General features: G+C 45.5%; 1 protein-coding gene and 1 long non-coding RNA gene across 6 annotated transcripts in view; one reads left to right on the top strand and one right to left on the bottom strand.

Moving 5' to 3' along the window:
• Positions 1 to 207: 207 nt before the first annotated feature.
• On the top strand, positions 208 to 1,231 carry LOC149918906 (uncharacterized). The gene is made up of 3 exons (XR_016464076.1): positions 208 to 350; positions 578 to 746; positions 1,140 to 1,231. It is a non-coding gene; the product is annotated as an uncharacterized LOC149918906 (long non-coding RNA).
• TTC7A (tetratricopeptide repeat domain 7A) overlaps positions 1,231 to 19,442 on the bottom strand; it is a 163,581-nt gene continuing 145,369 nt past the window's right edge. For 3 of the 5 annotated variants that reach the window (XM_090135176.1, XM_031594524.2, XM_031594538.2), the window contains one exon: positions 1,231 to 5,516. In XM_090135176.1, the coding sequence (XP_089991302.1) occupies positions 5,295 to 5,516 (222 nt within the window). In that variant the 3' untranslated portion in view covers positions 1,231 to 5,294. Of the gene's footprint in view, positions 5,517 to 10,406; positions 10,586 to 19,442 lie in introns of those variants that run through there. The other 2 variants (XM_090135177.1, XM_031594530.2) reach the window with 2 other exon arrangements.

Genomic DNA, 19,442 nt, shown 5'->3' with positions numbered 1-19,442 from the left:
GCTGCTCTTAATTTTGGAAATAACATCAGAAGAAATTGGTTGGACAGCCAGAGCTCAGTTAAATGCTACAGTGGCTGCAAACTGCAAATACGCAAACCAGGGATAGATACCTACTTCTACCTTCTCTAATAGCAGTCTTTAAAGATCAGTGGGTTATGAGCATTTTATTTTCTCTGTTCCACAGAGTGGCTCAGGCACACCGAGGAGGATGTGGCACCTCCTGAGGGATGTGTTTGAAGACAGAGCCAATGTTGCCGCTTCCGTGCAAGTGAGCATATGGGCAGCAGCAATGCTTCCCGTCGCCTCCCTCACTGCTCATGGAACTGCTGAACATCCCAGTGTCACACCAGGTATGACTCCAGCATAGTATCTGAGTCATTCTTTCCGGTTTGGGGACATCTATGTAATCAAAGACTTCAATGTCCAGTTTTTAAGGTTTTGTCGCAACCACCAAAGGACTTAACCCTGCTGTTACTGTGGAGAAACTTTGTCCTGCTTGAGTTGTACTGAATACATTTAGAACCTGGAGCAGCCCGCTATGAAGGGCTGCTCTTCAAAATCCCTTTCCTTAATCCAGGTATTGAAATCAAGGCTCTGGCTTTTTAAGAAGGCCCTTTGAAGCCTGCCCAACAGACTGATGTGTGAATGCTCTGGAAGCTATTGAATGAAGACAGTTATTTCCAAACAGCCACAGGACTAACTGACTGTAGCAAACGGATGATTAATGGCATCATGGCCAAAGTAAGGTGAGTCCCTAAACTTGATGGTGTTGTATTTGCATATGACCTTGATGTTAGAGGTTATTTTTACTGGAATAAGTACAAGAAAAGCATGATGCTTGCTTAAATCTGCATAAATTCAAACACTGAGGCCACACTGGTCCTTTTTCCTGGCTCTGTTCCTCTCTGAAAGAAGTCTACTTGCATGCTCATTCTCAGCTTTCCCATGAACTACAGGGTGTAGGCCAAAATGCCCTTTGCAACTGGTAACTTGCTGGGCACACTAGGTTCCAGTTAATGTACCAAACAGTTGTTTCATAAGGCCTGAAATAGCAGTGGAATGAATATATTAGAAGTACTTAAATCAGCAGGAAATAACTATGCACTAGGAGGTTTTTTTTTGTTTTTTCTTTTCCACAGGATCAGTTTTATTCATCTGGTGAGAGTGTCTTACAACAAGAAGAAATGTTAGATTATATGGAAAAACAACAGCCACAACCATGTTAACAGTATTCGGGCGGCACTGCTGAGTATGAAATACCTATTAAGTGCCAAAGGGAGAGTGCTTCTCTGTGTGCTGGGTCAAAGAGGCTCCTGAGCCAGCACTCACTGCTATGCAATGGTGTCATGCTATGGTCCCCTTCAGCGGCTTTAGCTACAGACTGGTGTTTCTGGAGGGAGAAAGAGCTGACATCCTGCAGAACCAAACAACCGAGTATCAGAGAGACCACCGCCTGCAGCCAGGCTAAGGGAACGGCTAGCTGGCTAATTGGTTCAGTCAGCAAAAGCAAAGGGGCACAGGGAGGGAGAGGAGTAGCAGCTACACCCACGCCTTGCATAATTGTCCAATGTGCCTGTAATACAATGCAGCCAAAGGCAATTACCACTGCTCTGGGAAGCTTTCTCTTCCTCGGCTGAATTGCAGCTATCAAATCCCAGTGGGTTTGGTTGGAAAAAGATCATGGCAGCGATCTCTTTTCACCCCAAAGGATTGCTTCTTGCCCTGTTGTCACTAAGACGAAATAAAATAGCCAAGCTTCACCTTTACCAAGACTCTCCAAAAATCCAAAGATGGGACTTCTCGGGGATAAAGTAGCTGCAATTCAAGCTGCAGCAGTCAGTGCCGTGCCTACTTTGGTTCTCAGCCAGCGAATTTTAAAGTAAACACCCTCCAGGACTGTTCTCCATTTGGATTTATTAGTCATTACCAAGAAAAGATAATTAGCACTTTTGAAACGTTGTGATAATCAGTGGCATGAACTGTTACCAATAGAAACGGATTGGGGTACTCATGCAGTGTAGGAATATGGCAGTGCTGCCATACATGCACAGTGAGCACACCGGAGGGCAGGGCCTCCACTGGAGGAATTCTCACAGACACCACCGACTGGTGCCAGCTTATGGGGGTTAAGACAGGGAGGGGGCTGCTCCTGGGCTGTGAGACTTCTCCTTCCATCCACCTGCAGGCAGATTCCTTTTTGTGACCAGATGCAAACCTTGTTGATTAAAGGTAATGGCAAGTACTGCTCCTTCACTGTGCAAGAGAAAAACAGGAGCTAATTACCTTCTTTTTGTGTGTACCCTGCCAACTCAAAGGAAAAAAAACCTCGTGGTGGAGGGAAAGGAATTGGGATCTACCTGCATCCTTCAGGCAATGATACAGTATCACTCTCCTTCTCACAAACTAATGAGAAAACTTTGGACTCCAGTCAGTGCCGAGGCTCCAGAATCAGTACTTCTCTTGTGGTTCCCTAAAATTCCATTATTTATAATCATCTGCAATATTCTGATGAGGGATGGGACATAAGCCTCATGTGCTCATCTAAAACCCTGAGCAGTAAGATGTTAGGTTTCCTGCTATGCAGAGAAGTATTATTTCATCATCTCAGAGAAGTGGATCTATTAGATATACCAATGTTGTTATATAAATACATACTACAATACATAGGCTTGTTTGTAGTTTTTTTTTTTCTGTACCTGGAAGTATGAGCAAAGAACACATACAGGACCTATCTCAAAACACTTACAAGTCTGTAAATACCACCCTCTTTCCTGCCCTGTGCAGAGCATCTCAGGTCAGCATGATCTCAAGCTCTAAGCATCTAAGTATTAAGAAGTATACAGAAATGTACCAGCAATGTCAACACAGTTCCAGTGAACGTGCTTCCTACCTGCTGGGAAATGCCCAGCAAATCTCTGGGCTGAGTCCAAACACAGGACTGAGGCAGAACTTTGCCTGCAGCTGACATGGGGGCCGTGGTATGCTGATCAGTGTAGCTCCTATTGCTGCTGATGGGAGCTATATCCTCCTTGCCACACCTGCAGCAGAGTCTCTCAGCACTGCAGTTCCAATGGCTGATGCACACCACACAGTTCTCCCAGGAAGGTGACTGCTGTGGAGTTAGGTATCATCGAGCCAAAGCTCTCTTTGGTGGTAAGACACATGACACTGGTGGCTGCATGGAAACCATGCATGCAGCAGTAACAAGGTCTGTGAGAGTTTGCTTCTCAGCTGCTGCTGGGAAAATGGGGACCTCCTGCCAGAGCTCTGACTGGATGCACTGCAGACCTCTGCAAACAGCTCCTTGGTCACAGAGACATGCACAGCATGTACTCAAATGGCTGTCTGGTACACAGGCGTTACTATGGCAGTGCCTGACAGACAGATGTTGCAAAGCAGAGCGGTGATGTCAGACCACAATGACTCTGCTATACAGAAGGCTCACTCCCATGCCGGAACTGTGCTTGCGGACCAGAACAAGCATCAGAGTATAATACCCATCTATCTACATCTAGAAACCTACTGTCAGACTGCTTCGAGCAGTGGAACTGGGTTTAAAACACCTGGATAACAATTTACATGCCATGTCAACAATGGCATCCCCTTTTCCTACCTGTAGCACAAGGTGAACTTCAGAGCATCCTTCACAGCAAAATGTGTCTCTGCTGTGTCTTTTTGGCTTCACAAACCCATTTAATTGTGGTACTTCAATACCTACTCCCTCCTCTGCTGCTGGTGCTACTGCAAACGAGCAATGTGGCTGGGTAACATGGCTCCAAAACAACTGTAAAAATGGCTGATGTTGGGTTTGCTCCTGAGCCTTGGGGACTTGGAAGAGTAACTCCTGTTCATTTGCTGCCTGAGGATATAAATGATTTCTGGAAAGAACCACAATACTGGACAGAACTACTGTACGCAGCATGTTTCAGTGCAAACCCACTTAAGAAAAAGTCACAAACATTCTTTGGTCAGAAATGGGCACGTGGCCCCAGTTTTTTGCATAGAAAAGCACCCACAGCTCATTTCCGCATCCCCTTTGCTGTGGGGCTGGCACGTGTGTGCTGTGCTGCAGGGCTACAGGCCTGTCAAACGGGGCTGTGCGGATCGGATCAGCTTAGTGTGAGGTGAGGCAGCTGCCTCGCAGCCTGGCCATGCCATCCAGTGAGAGGCAAGTGGATTAGGAGCTCTTCAGACAGCTCTTAGATCATTCTTTCATCTGACACGGTGCTCAGCACCAGCCCACCCTGCTGAAGGTGCAGCTCCCTGCCTCTGATGTGAAATGCTTGCAGAAAATCCAAGCATTTGGTTGTAGCCTTCAGCGTGCTTCCTCTGAACAGACTGCTGCTACCTGTTATATGATGAGAAGGCAGATATGAATGTGTATAGTGTCAGGGACAGTACTGCAGCAGAGCATAAACTGCAGGCACTAAACACTGGTAATCACTTCATTCCTCACTAAAAGTGATGGAATAGGTGATTAACAACAATGAAGTTCAGAGAGTTTATAGTTATGATACTTCAAGAGAGGTCTTTCAATAAATATGTAATTGGAGATACATACATGCTTTTAACACTAGAACAAATGTTAACTGGGTCTTTAGTCTTCCTGCTTTTCTGAATTGTGTTACTATAGCAGCTCTATAAAAAAAAAAGGCATTTTTAATTTAAATTGATCTAGGCAAATGCCATACTAAATATATTGAGTATATGCAGCATGTAAGAGCAAGGCAGGAAGAAAGACAATCATAATAGCTGAAATAATTTTGTAAATGTTATACACTGCGTGTAATTAATTGTCATTCCTATCCTGTCAGGTCTGTGTGAAGGCAGCCACGTGCTTAAATAAACCTTGGTACATTTGTTGCTGCACTTCTGCTCAGAGCTGGTCTGGGCTTTAGCTCAGGGCTTGGAGGCTTTATCTTTGGATTTGAGATTTTATCCTTAATGAAAACTGAAAGGTGCAAGTGCTTTGAACAACTGTATTCCAGCATGAGCTATTCTACAGTTAATCAGCTCGAACCAACATTTTGAAATAAGTCTTTCTATAAGTTGCTATTAACTTGAACAGGGGGTTAACCAGGCATCTGTGAAGAAAAAAAAGGCATTATCTCTCTTTGCCTCTTGCAAACTCCTCTGCAGTTAGGCTCGTCTCAGCTAAGCATGTTCTCCTGAGCCCCACATTAGAATTATTTTGCTCAATTCCAGGATACAATGGCAATTCTGTTGAATCCAGTTTCTTCACTGCAAATCTTTTTGTTTGTTTATTCAGTGTTTGTCCATGGAATGAAGACACTTCAGAGTTCTCTAGGTATTACAGTGAACGGGATGACAGGACTGCTGGATTCGAGATCCAGAGCAGTGAGAAAGCATTCGACGGCTGCTTCGTTTTTCCCCTGAGCTTGCAAGACCTCCCCTAGGCTGTTCCAGGCCCTGTGGCTGGTGTTCTGGATCCGGATGGCATCTCTGAGTACCTTCTGGGCCAACTCTCTCCGCTCAAGTCTGTTCAGCACCAGGCCCTGCCAACAAACAAGAGACAAGTGGTTAGCAACAGCACTGGCACAGGAGGAGCCCACGCTCCCAGCAGGCCAGGCAGTCCCAAGCATGCAGGCACCCTGCCATCTGAGGAGGACCTCCCAGCACTGCAGGAGAAATGAGGGGAGCAGCCAGCTTTTAAGTTCTGCTTTTTGTGATGGTCATCCTTTTGATTCCGTAATTTAAAACAGCTGTGTACAGCTGTGAAGATTAAGCAGAGATGGATCCAGCCCTGCAAGCGCTCCTGCTGTGTTAATGGGAGAGCACATATTGGTATGGTATAGTGATATCCAGCATGATGCCAGTTAAGTGGGGAAAGGCTACAGGCCCTTTAAGTATCTCTCCCTTATATACAAGCTTCTAATTCTCAGGAACACAGGTTCAATTACACCAGTAGCTAAATTAACTCTTGCATGTCTGAAAAATCCAATGGAGATAAAGTCCCTCAGCTCCCACAGCCTGACCATACAGAAAGTCCCTTCCTCAGCACAAAGGGGGCTAGAGGGATGAGGCCCCTTCCAGGGGCAGGCTGTAGCATCGCTGGGGCTCTGTCCTCCCACCAGCTGCACTCCAATACAGAGCCTAAAGCAGCGTGGGGGAGAAGGACAGAGGAACCTTGTTTAAAAAGCTGTCCTTAGGGTAAGAAAAGACACAAGTGGGTGTAACCATCTGGAAGGAACAGGAGGTAAAGGATGAAAGAAGTGGTAGGAAGAACATGTTTTCCTATAGGGCTCTCATAGATGCGTCTGAACCCACAAAGCATCTAATGAGCCAGGCTCCCTTTTAATTATACAGCAGTCAGCCACACTGAGCCCAGATGGTCACGTGGGCTTTGCATGCCACAATGTGTGAGTGGCATTCTTTTGCTTCCTCCTCAAGGTGCCTCACCAGTCCCACCCAGATGTGGCCTGTGGGGAAGAAGCTGCCAGCACTTTCATGTTGCCTGCCAAGAGCTCAGTAGGTTGAGGTGCTGCAGCCCCAAACCTCACAGATGCCATGACTACTATGAGGTGACCTCTCTGGGAAGCTTCACGTAGGGTGTGCTCAAAGGCCTCATCCAACAGGGTGAGGGATGTCCCCGCAGGGCTCACCAAATACCCACAACATTGCCAAAGCAACCACCACAGCGCAAGTAAATGGGACTTCGAAACTTGTAAGGGTTTCTCTTAGCATCAAGTTTATACAGTGTTTGAGCTTACAGCTCTGTTGTCCATATCCTGTGCAGAAACAACAGTCCTTCATGCTGGCTGAGGGACTGCAAGGTATACATGTGCTCCCTTCATTGGTATCTCAGTCAAAGAGTTCAGCAATTCAAAGATTTCTATACCAGAATAATTCAAGGGATGGTGTCATGAATATTATCAGTGCAGTAATCAAATAGCAAGCATTGGGAATCTTTTTCATATAGAAGTATAATTTTATTTAGCAAACACAGAAATGTTGTAAAGGGAGATGACTGCCTGACTTTGTGCTTTTCCCGAGATTAAGCAATATGTGGACACAGTCAGTCATACATATATAAAGAGAAGCATAAGCTCTGCCCTTAATGGGTCTACTTAACCTTTCAAGATTTAAGAAACCCCAAAACTCTCACAACTAGAACCCAAACTAAATTTCTGATGAAAGAATGGTGGTACTTTCAGAATCAATGAAGATTTTTGTCTTGTTTTGTTTATTTTTCAGAAAGTGCCAATAGGTGCAAAGTACATTAGCATGACTAAGGCTTGCTAGCCAGTGGTATCAGTAATACTGACAGAAGCACACTGTTTTGCCAGAGAGAAGAATTAAGAAACACGTGGTTGATCAAATATACACAATGCAACAGCAAGTTTCACTGCCTCTTTCTTGCACATAACTTTGACTTGAATATTCAGTTCAGAACCAAACTTCAATTTAGGGATTCAGTGGGGAAAACATCCCCACTGAAGGGGATGTTTTCCCTTCAGGTTTCTCTCTCTGCTGGAAAACAGTGAGGCCACAGACAGAATTCTCTTGCAAGCAGACACAGGCAGAAGGGAGATGCTTCCATGGGACAGGTTGGTTTCCTTGGACGTAACTGCCTGGAAATGATCACTGGCATGTAATGACAGACTGGAAGGAATTTGTTCAAATATAATTTGAGTCACCTGCTTGACGGTGATAATGAGCTACAGAACGGGAAAGTAATGTGGCCATAGAAAGTCTGCTGCAGAGCCAAGAATAGACAGGAGCTATCTCAGCTCATGTTTGTCCTCAACCACAAAACCACTCTTCCTAAAAGCTCTTCCCTTTGCGCTGACTGAGCAGAGCTGCTTCTGCTCTCTGGTGGCCAGGGCCCTACCGCTCTCCTCACCCTGACACTGAGCAGCTCAAGCCCTTTGGGCCTGCCACAGCCTCTCCTCACTCCCAGAGGGCCACAGCCCTGCTGGCACACCGGCTGTAAGTCCATGCAGCTGCTGCCTGTCATCCCTCTCCAACGAGGAGGGGAATTCCCTCCCTGGCTGACATCTCGCGCCTCTCAGCAATGCCAGAATGAAATCCACCTCCTCGTAAAACTCCGTCGGTGCTCGTGCAGCTCGGTGCCCTTATATGCTCCAGCACCCGTGGTGGACTGGAAGCAGAAGCCGGTGAGGCTCCTTCTATGGCTCCCCAGTGTGGATTCTGCATCTTATTTTGGCTGTGCTTGAGCAGGACAGATCTCCTCATCCAGTGGTCCCTGCAGCACTGGGAGAAGGAGCTGTATGCAAACCCCGGGCACCATGTTCACCTGGGGATGATGCTGAAGCACAGCCCACCAGCCAGCACATAGCATGTGAATGTTTGCATGCTGGTATTCAGGGCTTTCAAGAATGCCAGTCTGGCTTCCAAAAACATCTGTGAATCCACAGAGAGGGTGGTCTCAGGCTCTCCAAAACCAGTGGAAGGACTCCCGTTGACAGGAGATAACTTTTGCTAAAGGAGCTAAATGTGCCTGCTTGCTGACATGCACAAACGGTTGGGCCAAAGACTGCCCAAGCCCTCACCTCAAGAAGTCAGGCTGCTCCCCAGCTCAGGCTGCAAGTGGCACCAAACCATAGAATTTAGATCTCCTCCTCCACCCAAAATGAACAGCAGCAGACACTGTCAGCCTTTCCCATGAGGCTGAAGTGAACGGGCAGATGCTGCTAGGTGTTTAAAGCATAGACTGAACATCATTAATTCTGTTTGCAGGAGAGCTTCTTCATTTGGGCTTCTTCTCTCCTTCTCCCATCCCCTGCTCCTTGCAAGTCACCAGCATTCTGAGAGCTAGGGGCTGCACCGTCCCCAGGCCTCACTAACACACAGAACTGAGCGCTTCAGCTTTTTGTTTCCCTAAGGTATTTGCACTTGAGAGCTTCTCCTTGCTACTGAATTTCTTATTTCCCCATGGAGTCTGGCTTGCTATAAACAATGCCTGCATGTTGTTGCTATGTAGGTCCAGCTGGAATCTGCCTACAGTGCAAAAGAAAAAAATGATATATAAATTCAGAAAGCCACCCACTGACAGGCAATTTGCATTTTTATCTGGAAGATATTTTTTTACAAGATTTTTCTAATGAAAGTTCAGTTCCTGAGTTTCTATGGAAACTCATCTGCTTGGTGTGCATGCATAATTTCATAAAGTCAGATCTCAAGAAGATGAGCAATTAGTACAAATACAAGCAGGAAAGTGATTAAGGGTTTCATCCATCCCCTTGTTCTTGGAGAGGGAGGGTGGGGCTGGGCTCTGTTGTCTTGCTTTGGTCTGTATTTGCGATTTTGCCAAATGAATGCAGAAAACAGTGTTCAAAGTGGCCTGGCTCCTCTGCCACCTCCTGGCTATCACCGGCACTTCTGGTTTTGCCCAGTTATTTTTCTCCCAAAGCAGGGGAGCACCTCTAAGCATGGCCTTCTCCATCAGTGTTGGCAGCACTGTGTCAGACCCTCAGGGGCAATGAGGATCAGCTTCTTTTTAAACTCAAGCATAATGTAGGTACCAAAAAAACCCAACCAACTAAAAATACTTAAAAAAACAACCAAACAAACAAAAAAACCAACACCAAAAACCTACCAGCCCAAAAGGGTGTGTGGCAATTACTTTGCTTTTGAGCTCCTGTAGGCAGAATGTCAGCAGGGCTCACACCAGTCCTGTGCTAACCACACGTAGGCATTTCATGTATTAGGTGCATTAATGTAGCTGTACAGAGCTTGAATGCTAATTCACTCAAGGAGGCCTGAGGGCAACTTGTGCAGATTAAATTATTTTCTTCTTTAGGTCTGAAGACATACTTCAAATCTTGTAAACAAGAGGCAGAGTAGTGAAGGTTATGCTTTCAAGCCAGACTAAAAGCTGGCACTGAAAGAACTGGAGAAAAGTCACTTGTGAAGGGTGATGGCAAAATGAAACTGGCACAGTCCAGCAGTGCACAAAGGCAGAATGAGGACAACGAATTTAGTCATCCGATTTAGGGTGCCTTACACTGGTAGTTGGATGCCTACATTAATTCTTTTAATTTCATCACAGGAGAGGTGCTTCTGGGAAGCTTTTTCAGAGGTATTTCAGATCTCAGCTGCACCCAAACCAAACATAACTAAACCACATATGAAGATACTGGACTGGACTTCATTGCCGTCAGTGATGTAATACTCACCCAGAAATAGATACTTGAGACAGGAGACCCATATTTCAATCTAAGTCAGATGAGCAAAACTGTGAGGTTTCTTCAATTTCTATTAATAAAGAAAGTGAGCAAAACTCCCACTTGAAGTCCTAATTCATTAGGTCTTGAAATTCTAGACCAGTGCCTTTATTTTCTTAGTTTTCAAGAAACCTCCTTAGAAACTGTTAGCTTATAAAATTCCCACAAAATAGTTCAGAAAAGACATTGTGGAAGACCACAAAACAAACCTCATGCACAAGAAGGAGTTTATTTTTAGTAATGAAAGTCAAAACTTCCTTTGCAAATGTTTAGCTCAAACACCTGATGAGCAGCAGGGAGTTCTCTCAAGTCTTGGCAGCACTTCTCCTTCCACTAAGGTGGCACAGATTTATTTGTTCTTTCCTTTGTGGCTTGCACTGGAAAAAGACATCCAGAAAAACATTTTTTTTTTCATTCCAAGAAGGCTGCTCTTTGTTTTGTTGGCATGGTTATCTCTTTTTTGGACCATCTGCAAAGGAGGACTAGACTGTCCTTTACATACTGGTTTTAATAATTACCTTGAATGCAATTTCTCTTTCTCTCTTTTTCATGAGTATTAAACTCCAAAGTTAGATTGTCTCTGCTGCTTTTCTCAACTGAGCAGAGTATTGCGGTCCATTATTGTCTAAATACCCTAACAAACTGCCAGAGTCAATGCTGCTGGGCACTGCTAGTGCACTAGTTAATGGATTTCAAGGTAAACGGGGTATTCTTCCTACAGACTGTCTACTACAGTCTGTAATATGGACATGTCAGTAGTGGTTACTATGAGGGTAATTAGCAGCTGGCAAGACCTGGGCATGCTGGAGAAAAGAGCTCACTCAAAAGTGTGCTTACTCAGCAGATGCCTACAAAGAGCCTTTCAAGATGCATTTGGCACTTGGTGATAACAGCCTCACGTAAAGTAAAAACGTGCAGTGCTACAGGGCAACAGACACTTCTGTAATTATTTAGCAATCAGAGTAAGCTGAAAGCAAAATCTGTTGCATAAACCATGAAATATCAGACAATCCTTTTGGAAAATGACGGAAATTAACTCTGAAAACCTTAGGTCTCCCAGAACACAACCAACCAATTTCTCCTCATTCTTTCCCCCTGCATTCACGATCTTTGCAAGGATTTTTTTCTCAGCTGTGAGCAGTGCAGTGAGTTTCTGTTATGCTGTCACTTAATCGCACAGGGGCTGGCAGTGTGCAGGGGAGCTACCATCCATTTTGCTGATTCAGTGCAGGCTGTGCTGAATCTGAGCTGTAAATCTGAGCTTTATTCTCTGAAAATACACTGTAGGAATACATGGAGCTGTGCGAGCAGTCAGGGTTGCTCACCAAATGCACTGAATTTCCAAATACATCTTAATTTGCTGTGTGACAAAGGGTGACCAGATTCAAATCCGGAGGAAGAAGCTCTTCTTCCAGTGCCTCTGCCATTTCTTGTTGAGTGCAGCCTTTCCTGCTCTGTCTTCCCCCTCTCTGACTCCCTCACTGAAGCTATTACATCCCCTGTCAGTCAGTGAGGCTGCAGTGCTTTGTGTCAGTTGTCAGACAGAGCAGAGGAGGGGATGGAGGAGGCTGGGTCATGGCAAAACATGGCACACGGAATGGGAAAATGAAGAAACACTGGGGGGGAAGGCTGGTCAGTGCTAAGAAAAGTGGACACCAGAGTTTACACCATGATTTGTAGCACTCATGCACTGTCTGTGGGTTCAACTCAACTAGGAGATCTGACCTGGAAATTTCAGGTCTGGTGCCCGAGGCACCAAGGGTGGCCAGGCAGCTACTTGCTGCCCAAACCTCCCTTCAGCCTTGTTGTGTGCTGTGGAGGAGGGTGGTCCCAGAGAAGAGATGAGGCTGCAAGAGGCATCAGGAGAGACAGCCCAGCCAAGGGAAGGCAGAGATGTCTCAGGCCCATCAGATGGGCCTAACCAACCATATGGAGGTCGCACTAATGTTTGGCAGGGCAACATCATGAGGGAGACAAAAAAGACTAAAAGTCAGAGAAGATCCAAAGAGATGAGAATGTGAAGAGAGGAACATGCCCTTCCTTAGCTTGCCCATGTTGTTTTCAAGGCACTGCATGACTGTGAGGAGACAGCCCTGCACAGTGCCTCTCAGCAAGGCCATGGCAAGCCCTCAACCCATGCAGGAGGGAAGCACAGTGCCACACTACATGCTGCCTGCTGCCCAGGCTGGCCGCCTCTATTTAGGTTCATCAAATGTTAGCAGGGATGTTTGTATTGCGTTTGAAGCTTAGATGTGATAAAACATTTATTGACATAAAAAGCAAACCCTAAGGCAGCATTTCAAACCAGGAGGCTCTGATCTCTTCACAGGGAGGCTCATACAAGCCTAGGGAGCATGAAGACAGTAATGTTTTTCTGCCTTGTTGGACTGTCATCACTTAAGCTTCATTCAAAGAACTGTTTGCTGCATGTGACTATTCTCTAGATAGTTCCTCCTTTGGAGAGACCTACATGGAGACGAAGCAGCAAGCAATGAAATCTAGCAGGATGTCTTGACCACATGCTTGAGACTAACAGTGCAGCATTTGTTTCACACACCTTTTTCCTAGGGAAGGCAAGGTTTCTCCAAGCCCTGATCATAGCAGTTGTCATAGTAATGCTGCAGTAGAGCACACAGTAGCGTCAGCTAGGACTTGAGGACTCCTCCTCACAGTGCTGTCTGCAAGAATATGTACAAGAAGAAGGTCCAAACCTAATAACTGATAGAAATTTTTAATGAGTAATTCATAATTTAAGGTCCCAACTTTGTTCCTCAGTGTACACCGATACCCCACTTCCTTGGCAGAAAGTCTTGCAGAAGTTAGTGAGACTCAGCCTGAGTACATCCAAGTATTTCAAAATATGCACCATCTATCTCAATCAGCAATGAGAGAAAAGGCATAAGATGTATATGCAGGAAGCTGACAGTAGGTAACTTGTTGGCTACAGCACTCAACTAGAAAGCAGTTGCTCTAGACTGCTTCTAGATCATTGCTACTAATGCATTTCAAGCTAAGTAATTTGACAATATTCAGAAACAGTTCAGAGAATGGGAACAGGCTTCAAATTTTGGGAGGCAGAAGTCTCAGGCTTAAATGTTCTCAGACTGAGAAGGGGACAGAACTTGCTTCTCCTGTGACCAGGGTGCGTGCAATAACTTCTAGCAAATATTTTAAAGAAATTAGGGCAACATTTAAGCACACCTTCCCCCTGGGGGGAATGATCCTGTACTTCTATTTGACAGCAAGCAGGTGCCTGTGTTCTGTTCCCATGCCTGTTATCCTTGCCTCTCTGGACAGAGCAAATCTTGTCTGAACACGGGTCATGGACAGGTCCTACACAGCAGCTTCCATTCTGCGAAGCTCAGTCCCTCAGAACAGTTTGCCTGAACTAACGGCCAGAGCAAGTACTGCACTTTGCATGTCTCCAGGGAAGGGCGCAGCACAGTGAGACTTCGGCAGATCCAAGCCCACAGCATGCCAATGCAGATTACAGCAGAATCTCCTGGAAGGAGAGCCGAGATATGTAAAAACAAAAACTTAATTTGCTTATTTTTCTGGCGGTCTCTGGGATAACAAGTTATTAATGACATCCTCTGCATAACCATGGCTGGAGCCTGGCAGTGCAGACCCAGTGCTAGGCTAGCGGAGCTGCCAGGAAATGGAGCAGGAGCTGGGCAGGAGTGTGCTGCTGTGTGCCAGCTCCCAATTTCCCCCACCACCCCAGTGCCTCCCACCCAACCAGCAGCATGTCCACCTACTACCTGAACCCAATGTGTCTCAAAAATTATGACCTTCCAAAGAGATTTTGCTGTATTACAGAGAGCTATGTTTTCTGTTACGTGTTCAAAAGAGAACTGAGTGAAGAAACTCATTGAGAAGATAATTATCAAAGCCTTTTGCTAAGTATTACACGTAACATTAATTTAAGTTCCAGTGACACTGGAAACTTTCATGTTTCCATTTGTTTGGTAAGAAGGAACTCCTGCTTCCTTCTTGACTCTGGTCAGCTCAGTGTAGGGGGACAGTCTGCTGAAAACCTGGGATTCCTGCTAGCTCCTGTCCCACTTTGTGAGCTGTGTCTTATCTGCCAGCAGGAAATATATTCTGTGACTGTACTACATGCTATTTTATATACTGGAGTACTACAGTCTATCACTCTCTTCTGTCTTTAGTGTGATAACAGGCAGCTAAATAGCACAGAATTTAAACTAATTATAACTGGTTTCCTGGTTTGTGAAAAACAGTGTTTGAAGATTGAAGCATAATTCCATCCCTTCTCCCTCCTGATAATTCCCTGAGCACCTTCCAAAATATAATTTGTGAGTTCATCTGTAGACAAGCAACTCGACTCCTGCAATTTCTAGGCCTTAACTTGATCTCACAAAGGACACTATGAGGACAATACTGATCAGAAGAGCTACATGGTCTCTAGATGGCTGTAGATGGAAAACCACAGCTAGCTGTAAATGTCTATGCTCATTGCAGAGGAGCTGGACTAGACAGCCTTTAAGGATCTCTTCCAACTCAAACTATGATTCTATGGCAGCGAAAGCTAATAATCTTCTGGAAGGTCAGGATGGAGCTCTGAAGAGAGGCATCCACTGCTGAAGAGGCTACAGAGAGCGATCAGGCCAAGGACAACACCTTGAGGCCTGGATGCAAGTCTTGTTCTCCAGAGGTGAATGAACCACTCCAAGAACTCAAGGGATTTCTGAAACATTCAGGGTCTTCTGTAAAGTGCTGCACATGTTTTAGAGGGGATCAGTGAAAAACTGTTGAGACTTGTCTTCCAGAAATTCATTGCGGTTTCCAAGATACATAAAGTCACCCTGAATAATGCAGTAACGAGCACCTTAGGGACATGGAGAATAACTACAGATTCCCTGGAACCAGACTAATTCATCCATGGGAAGCAGAATACCAGCTCTCCCGCTAATGGACCTTTGCTGACATCTCTGTGCTTGCAGAATGGATCACTTTTGCTCCTTCCAACAACCCCAAGCACCTGATGAGGAAAATGTGCAGTTCCCCCAGGAGAGGAAACGGCTACTCAGTGTGTCTAAGTGATGGCTTGGGCTTCAGAGAACCACTTATCACTTTGTCATGGCTGTAGTATCTCCTCTAGATGGAGGAAGGAAGCTTGGCAACTGTGGAGAAAGAGAGCAGGCAACAGGCTTGCAAAACAGCTCTCTTAAGTGGTGCTGGGGGCCAGGATCCTGCTGCACAGACAGGGATTTGCTCCAATGGCTCAGCTGCTGAAGCTGCCAGTTAACTAGTGGGATTTGCAGGGAGGAGGAAGCTTTCTTCAACAGCAAACAGAAACAGAGAGAACAAAGTGTTCACAATTCCTTGGACAGTGAGTGAGTTGACATACAAACTTATTAGTATGAGCGTCCAAAATGCTCCCTTATCCTGTTGGGAGCCACAGTGGCCAGACACAAAGACAAGTTCTCTTCCTCAAGCTCAGCAGCTTCACAGAAGAAAAAAATGAGTTAAGAAGCTGCTCTAAGGATTGCTTTTCCCCAAGGAGAGCACAGAGCAGTTATTTTGGGATATCTGGAGCACAGGAACATTCCTGGGATTCTGCAATAAGCCTCAGAGTTGGGAAAACAGAATCTGCTAATCAACCATGGTTTGGAAGGATGCTACTGACCATCTCCAAGGCCAAATATTATTGCTTTACCCTAGTACTGCTTGGTGAAGCTGCAAAAGGTGGGTGTCAGGCAGGCATCGCATGCACTGGGAGAGCTCCTCTCAGGCCAGACAAGAAGTAGCTGTGACCATGGCTTCTCTCACTCTCCTCCCCAGCCCAGCATCCCACCTCCCTGTGACCTGCATAGTACCACTGCTGTAGGACAGGCAGGAGGCAGCTGTCCTGAGGACACTCAGCATGCTTGGGGATGCTTCCTGTAACCACCGATCTGTGTGCAACGAGCATGCCATTGCTTGTCAGGAAATTCCAGTGGACAGCAGCGTCCCACAGGAGTCCTGCTGATGGTCCACCAGCAAGTGTTGCACCGCTGACGTGCCATTTCTGGGAGGAGGTGTAACTAGCTATGTCACCCTGCAGAGCAGGCTGAAAATAGGACTGCACTCACTGTGCCATGTGGCTCAGTGGTATGTCAGGACATGTATTTTTAGGAAATTCCTCCTTTGGGCAGAAAGGGTGAAGTGCTTAGCCTGGTTTGCAAGCTGCTGGCCTTGCCCAGCTCCTTCATACGATGGGAGCAGGTTAGCCTCTGGTTGGTCAGTGGGGGCCCTTACTGGATGGACACACTGCTGGTCCTAGCTTCCTATTGATCAGGTTCCTTGTAGGTAAAAGACAAATGGGCTGCTGCTTTGCTTTTGTTTCAGTGCATTCACAGTCTCTCTGCTGGTGGTTTTCAGAGAACAATGAAGCAAGGATGGAGCAAAAAGGAAGGAAGATCAGGGTCTTGGGAAGTGCATGATCTGAGGAGCAAGAGTAGAAATGTACCTTGCAGAATGAAATGTGTGAGGAGAATAGTGAGCTGAGAGTTAGCAGCTCCTGCCAAGATGAAAGAGAGAGAGAGGGAAATGCAGATGGTAAGTAGAGGATTTAAGCAAGTTTCTGGAGAGGGAAAAAGGAGTCTGATTTGGTAAGCCACTTTTTGGATGCATGATAATGAAAAAGAGATGAACATCTCCATGTCCAGACAGTTACTTATGCACAGGAGACACTCTGACCTATCTGACAACAAGAGAAGGACCAGGTAAGGCGGCACTGGAAACAGAATCAAATTGGTCTCACTGGCAGACACTTGTAGCCTTGCTGTTTTCCCCAGAACACCAGCCCTATCACGCAGCATGTGTTCAGTTCCAGCATCTGGGTTGTGATTTTCTGGCAGCTGCACAGACTCTCTGCTATCAAATCCCACCTGCTAGTCTCATGTCTGCTCCCACAGACCTTTGCCTGTTAGCAAATGTTTCAAACTCACACTGCCAGCCACAGCGTATCATTGCGCAGCCATACCTCAGGGCAAAAAGCCCTCCTTTTAACTGCAGTGGGCTGCGTGATGGGAAGGTTTAAAAGGCAGACTTCTGGATCACAGGCAGAGAAATTCATTTAGGTCACAGTTTGCACTGCGTTCTTTTCAGCACTAATGTAGAACATATATTTTTCCCCTGACTTATCCAAATGATACAACTATTTTGGCTGCAACATTTTAAGAAGCTTTGGGATGTGCTATTGCTGTGCAGTAAGAGAATTTGTGAACTCTGTTCACTAGAACGTGGCCATGTGAGGTGTTGCTGTGTCACTGTCCCCTTCTTTACAAATCTTTCCCTTCCCCTCCCTTGCTTCTTAGTGTGCCATCCAGCCCTAGACAGGCAATACCACCAGTGTCTGTATGCATAGTGTCTACCATTTCACAGCTTAAATAGTTCATTAGTAAACAAAATGCTGAAATTCAGCAGGTTTGTCTATCCTGGCTAAGAGATCTATCCAACAAAAAAGTGCAATTTTTATTTCTGTATTGTCAGAAATGATGTAAACTTTCACATAAATTCTCTGCTATACTGGTTTGCAATCTGACTTTCCCTGGTGTTAACCTAGGCAGTGAGGCTGTGCTTTTGGTGCAGAGGACAATGTCTCTCGGAAATGGCCTGAGCTACTTTATTACAGTATCCCTGAAATTGCTATCAAGAGACAATCAGTGCTTTTTGATGTGGACATCTGTCAGAAACAACTGCTAATTGTCATGTAATAAGCACACCAGACACTTCTACAGCAGCCATCTTTCTGAAGTCAAGCATGAAAAGAACTGTTACTCATCCAAGCCACGAGCATATTTTGTCCAGATCTGGCTATAGTTCCGTAGCTGGTTAGATGTCTAATGTGATACAATGCTCTTTTATAGACGGAAACCTAAGCTTAAACTACTTAACTGAAATATAATAGCAATTGTTTTTGTTGGAATACGATTAAGATATTCAGCTTTATACTCTAACATTTGCTATTTAGATTTGTAAGTAATCATTGAATCATAGGTATACCAAGAAAAGAAGTTATTCTTACATAAATCTTTCCACACATGGCTTGTACAGAACTGGTCCAACAGTGTGGAACTATCTTGCTGCACTACACCATTTGGAGAAGCCCTCATCCCTCACAAAGCACCACGGAAGCCACTATTTGGCAGGAACATGGCTAGATATGAGCTCTGACTGATGCTAAAGCAGTACAGTGCTGTCTAAGTTACTCCCGGGAAGGAATAGCTGAACCTCTCTTTATTAAAGGACTGACTCTAGGCAGCCTATTATCTACAGAAATCATGACCAGGATTTCCTAAAACATCCACACACCTCCTTTTGAAGGCATGGTTTCACAAGCCCATCACTTACATGAAGAGAATGGAAAAAATGTCTGCAGCCTCTCCAGAACCAACGGGCGCCTTCTAATGATTAGTAACCCAAATCCAATATGAATTGACTTCTGTAGAGTATCTGTTGCTCAGATGGAAGCAGAGCTGCCTGTGCTATAGACCAGTTATTTCATATTACACCATGGCTGCGTAGCTTGGTGCTGGTCTAATGACAGCTTTCATATTTGGAGGAAAAATTTCTTGAGAAATGCCAGAGGAAAAATACTGGGTCATCAAGAAAGAAGGTAAAATCAATTGTTCATCATTTTCAGGAGAAGAGTGGAGAATCTCAAAAGACTGAATATAGTGAACTGGTTAACTCCTGCAGTCACACAGAGACAGAGACATAAGAGACAATTCAGTGTTGTTCACAGACCGAAGCAAAAAAACCCTGAACAATCACAAACACTATCAAGTTTTTAAAATCCATATGGAGTGGAGGGGACATTTAGACAGTGGCACAACCCCTCGCACTGCATCCATTCCCATGACTCACAAAGCCCTTTTGCTTTACTGAGGTGGGTCTGCCTCTGCGCTGGCAGGAGAAGGCACTGTGATGGCAGATGAACCAGCCTGTGTCTAAAAGATGGCCAGGGAGGCAGTGGTGTAGAAAAGACATGCCATGCAGGAGCATGACATAAATCCACTGCCCATGTGCTCGGGTAGCACTGCAGTGAGCAAGGAAGAGGGCCATCAGCAGCTGTTGGTGTGTCAGAGCCTCGGCAAAACATAGGCTCCAGCAGCAGCCCCTGATGGGGATGATGCACTTGTAAAACATTTACATTTTCAGCAGAATGTTTCTAATTAAACTCAATTGGCTTGCACACCTGCTGGGAGCAGCTCCGCTGCACCT

The sequence above is a fragment of the Phasianus colchicus genome, chromosome 2 (genome assembly GCF_987193195.1).
Source record: "Phasianus colchicus chromosome 2, bPhaCol1.hap1.1, whole genome shotgun sequence".
Classification (NCBI taxonomy): Eukaryota; Metazoa; Chordata; class Aves; order Galliformes; family Phasianidae; genus Phasianus; species Phasianus colchicus.
The sequence above is the reverse complement of the archived record's forward strand: the minus strand, read 5'-3'. Positions and strand labels throughout refer to the sequence as shown.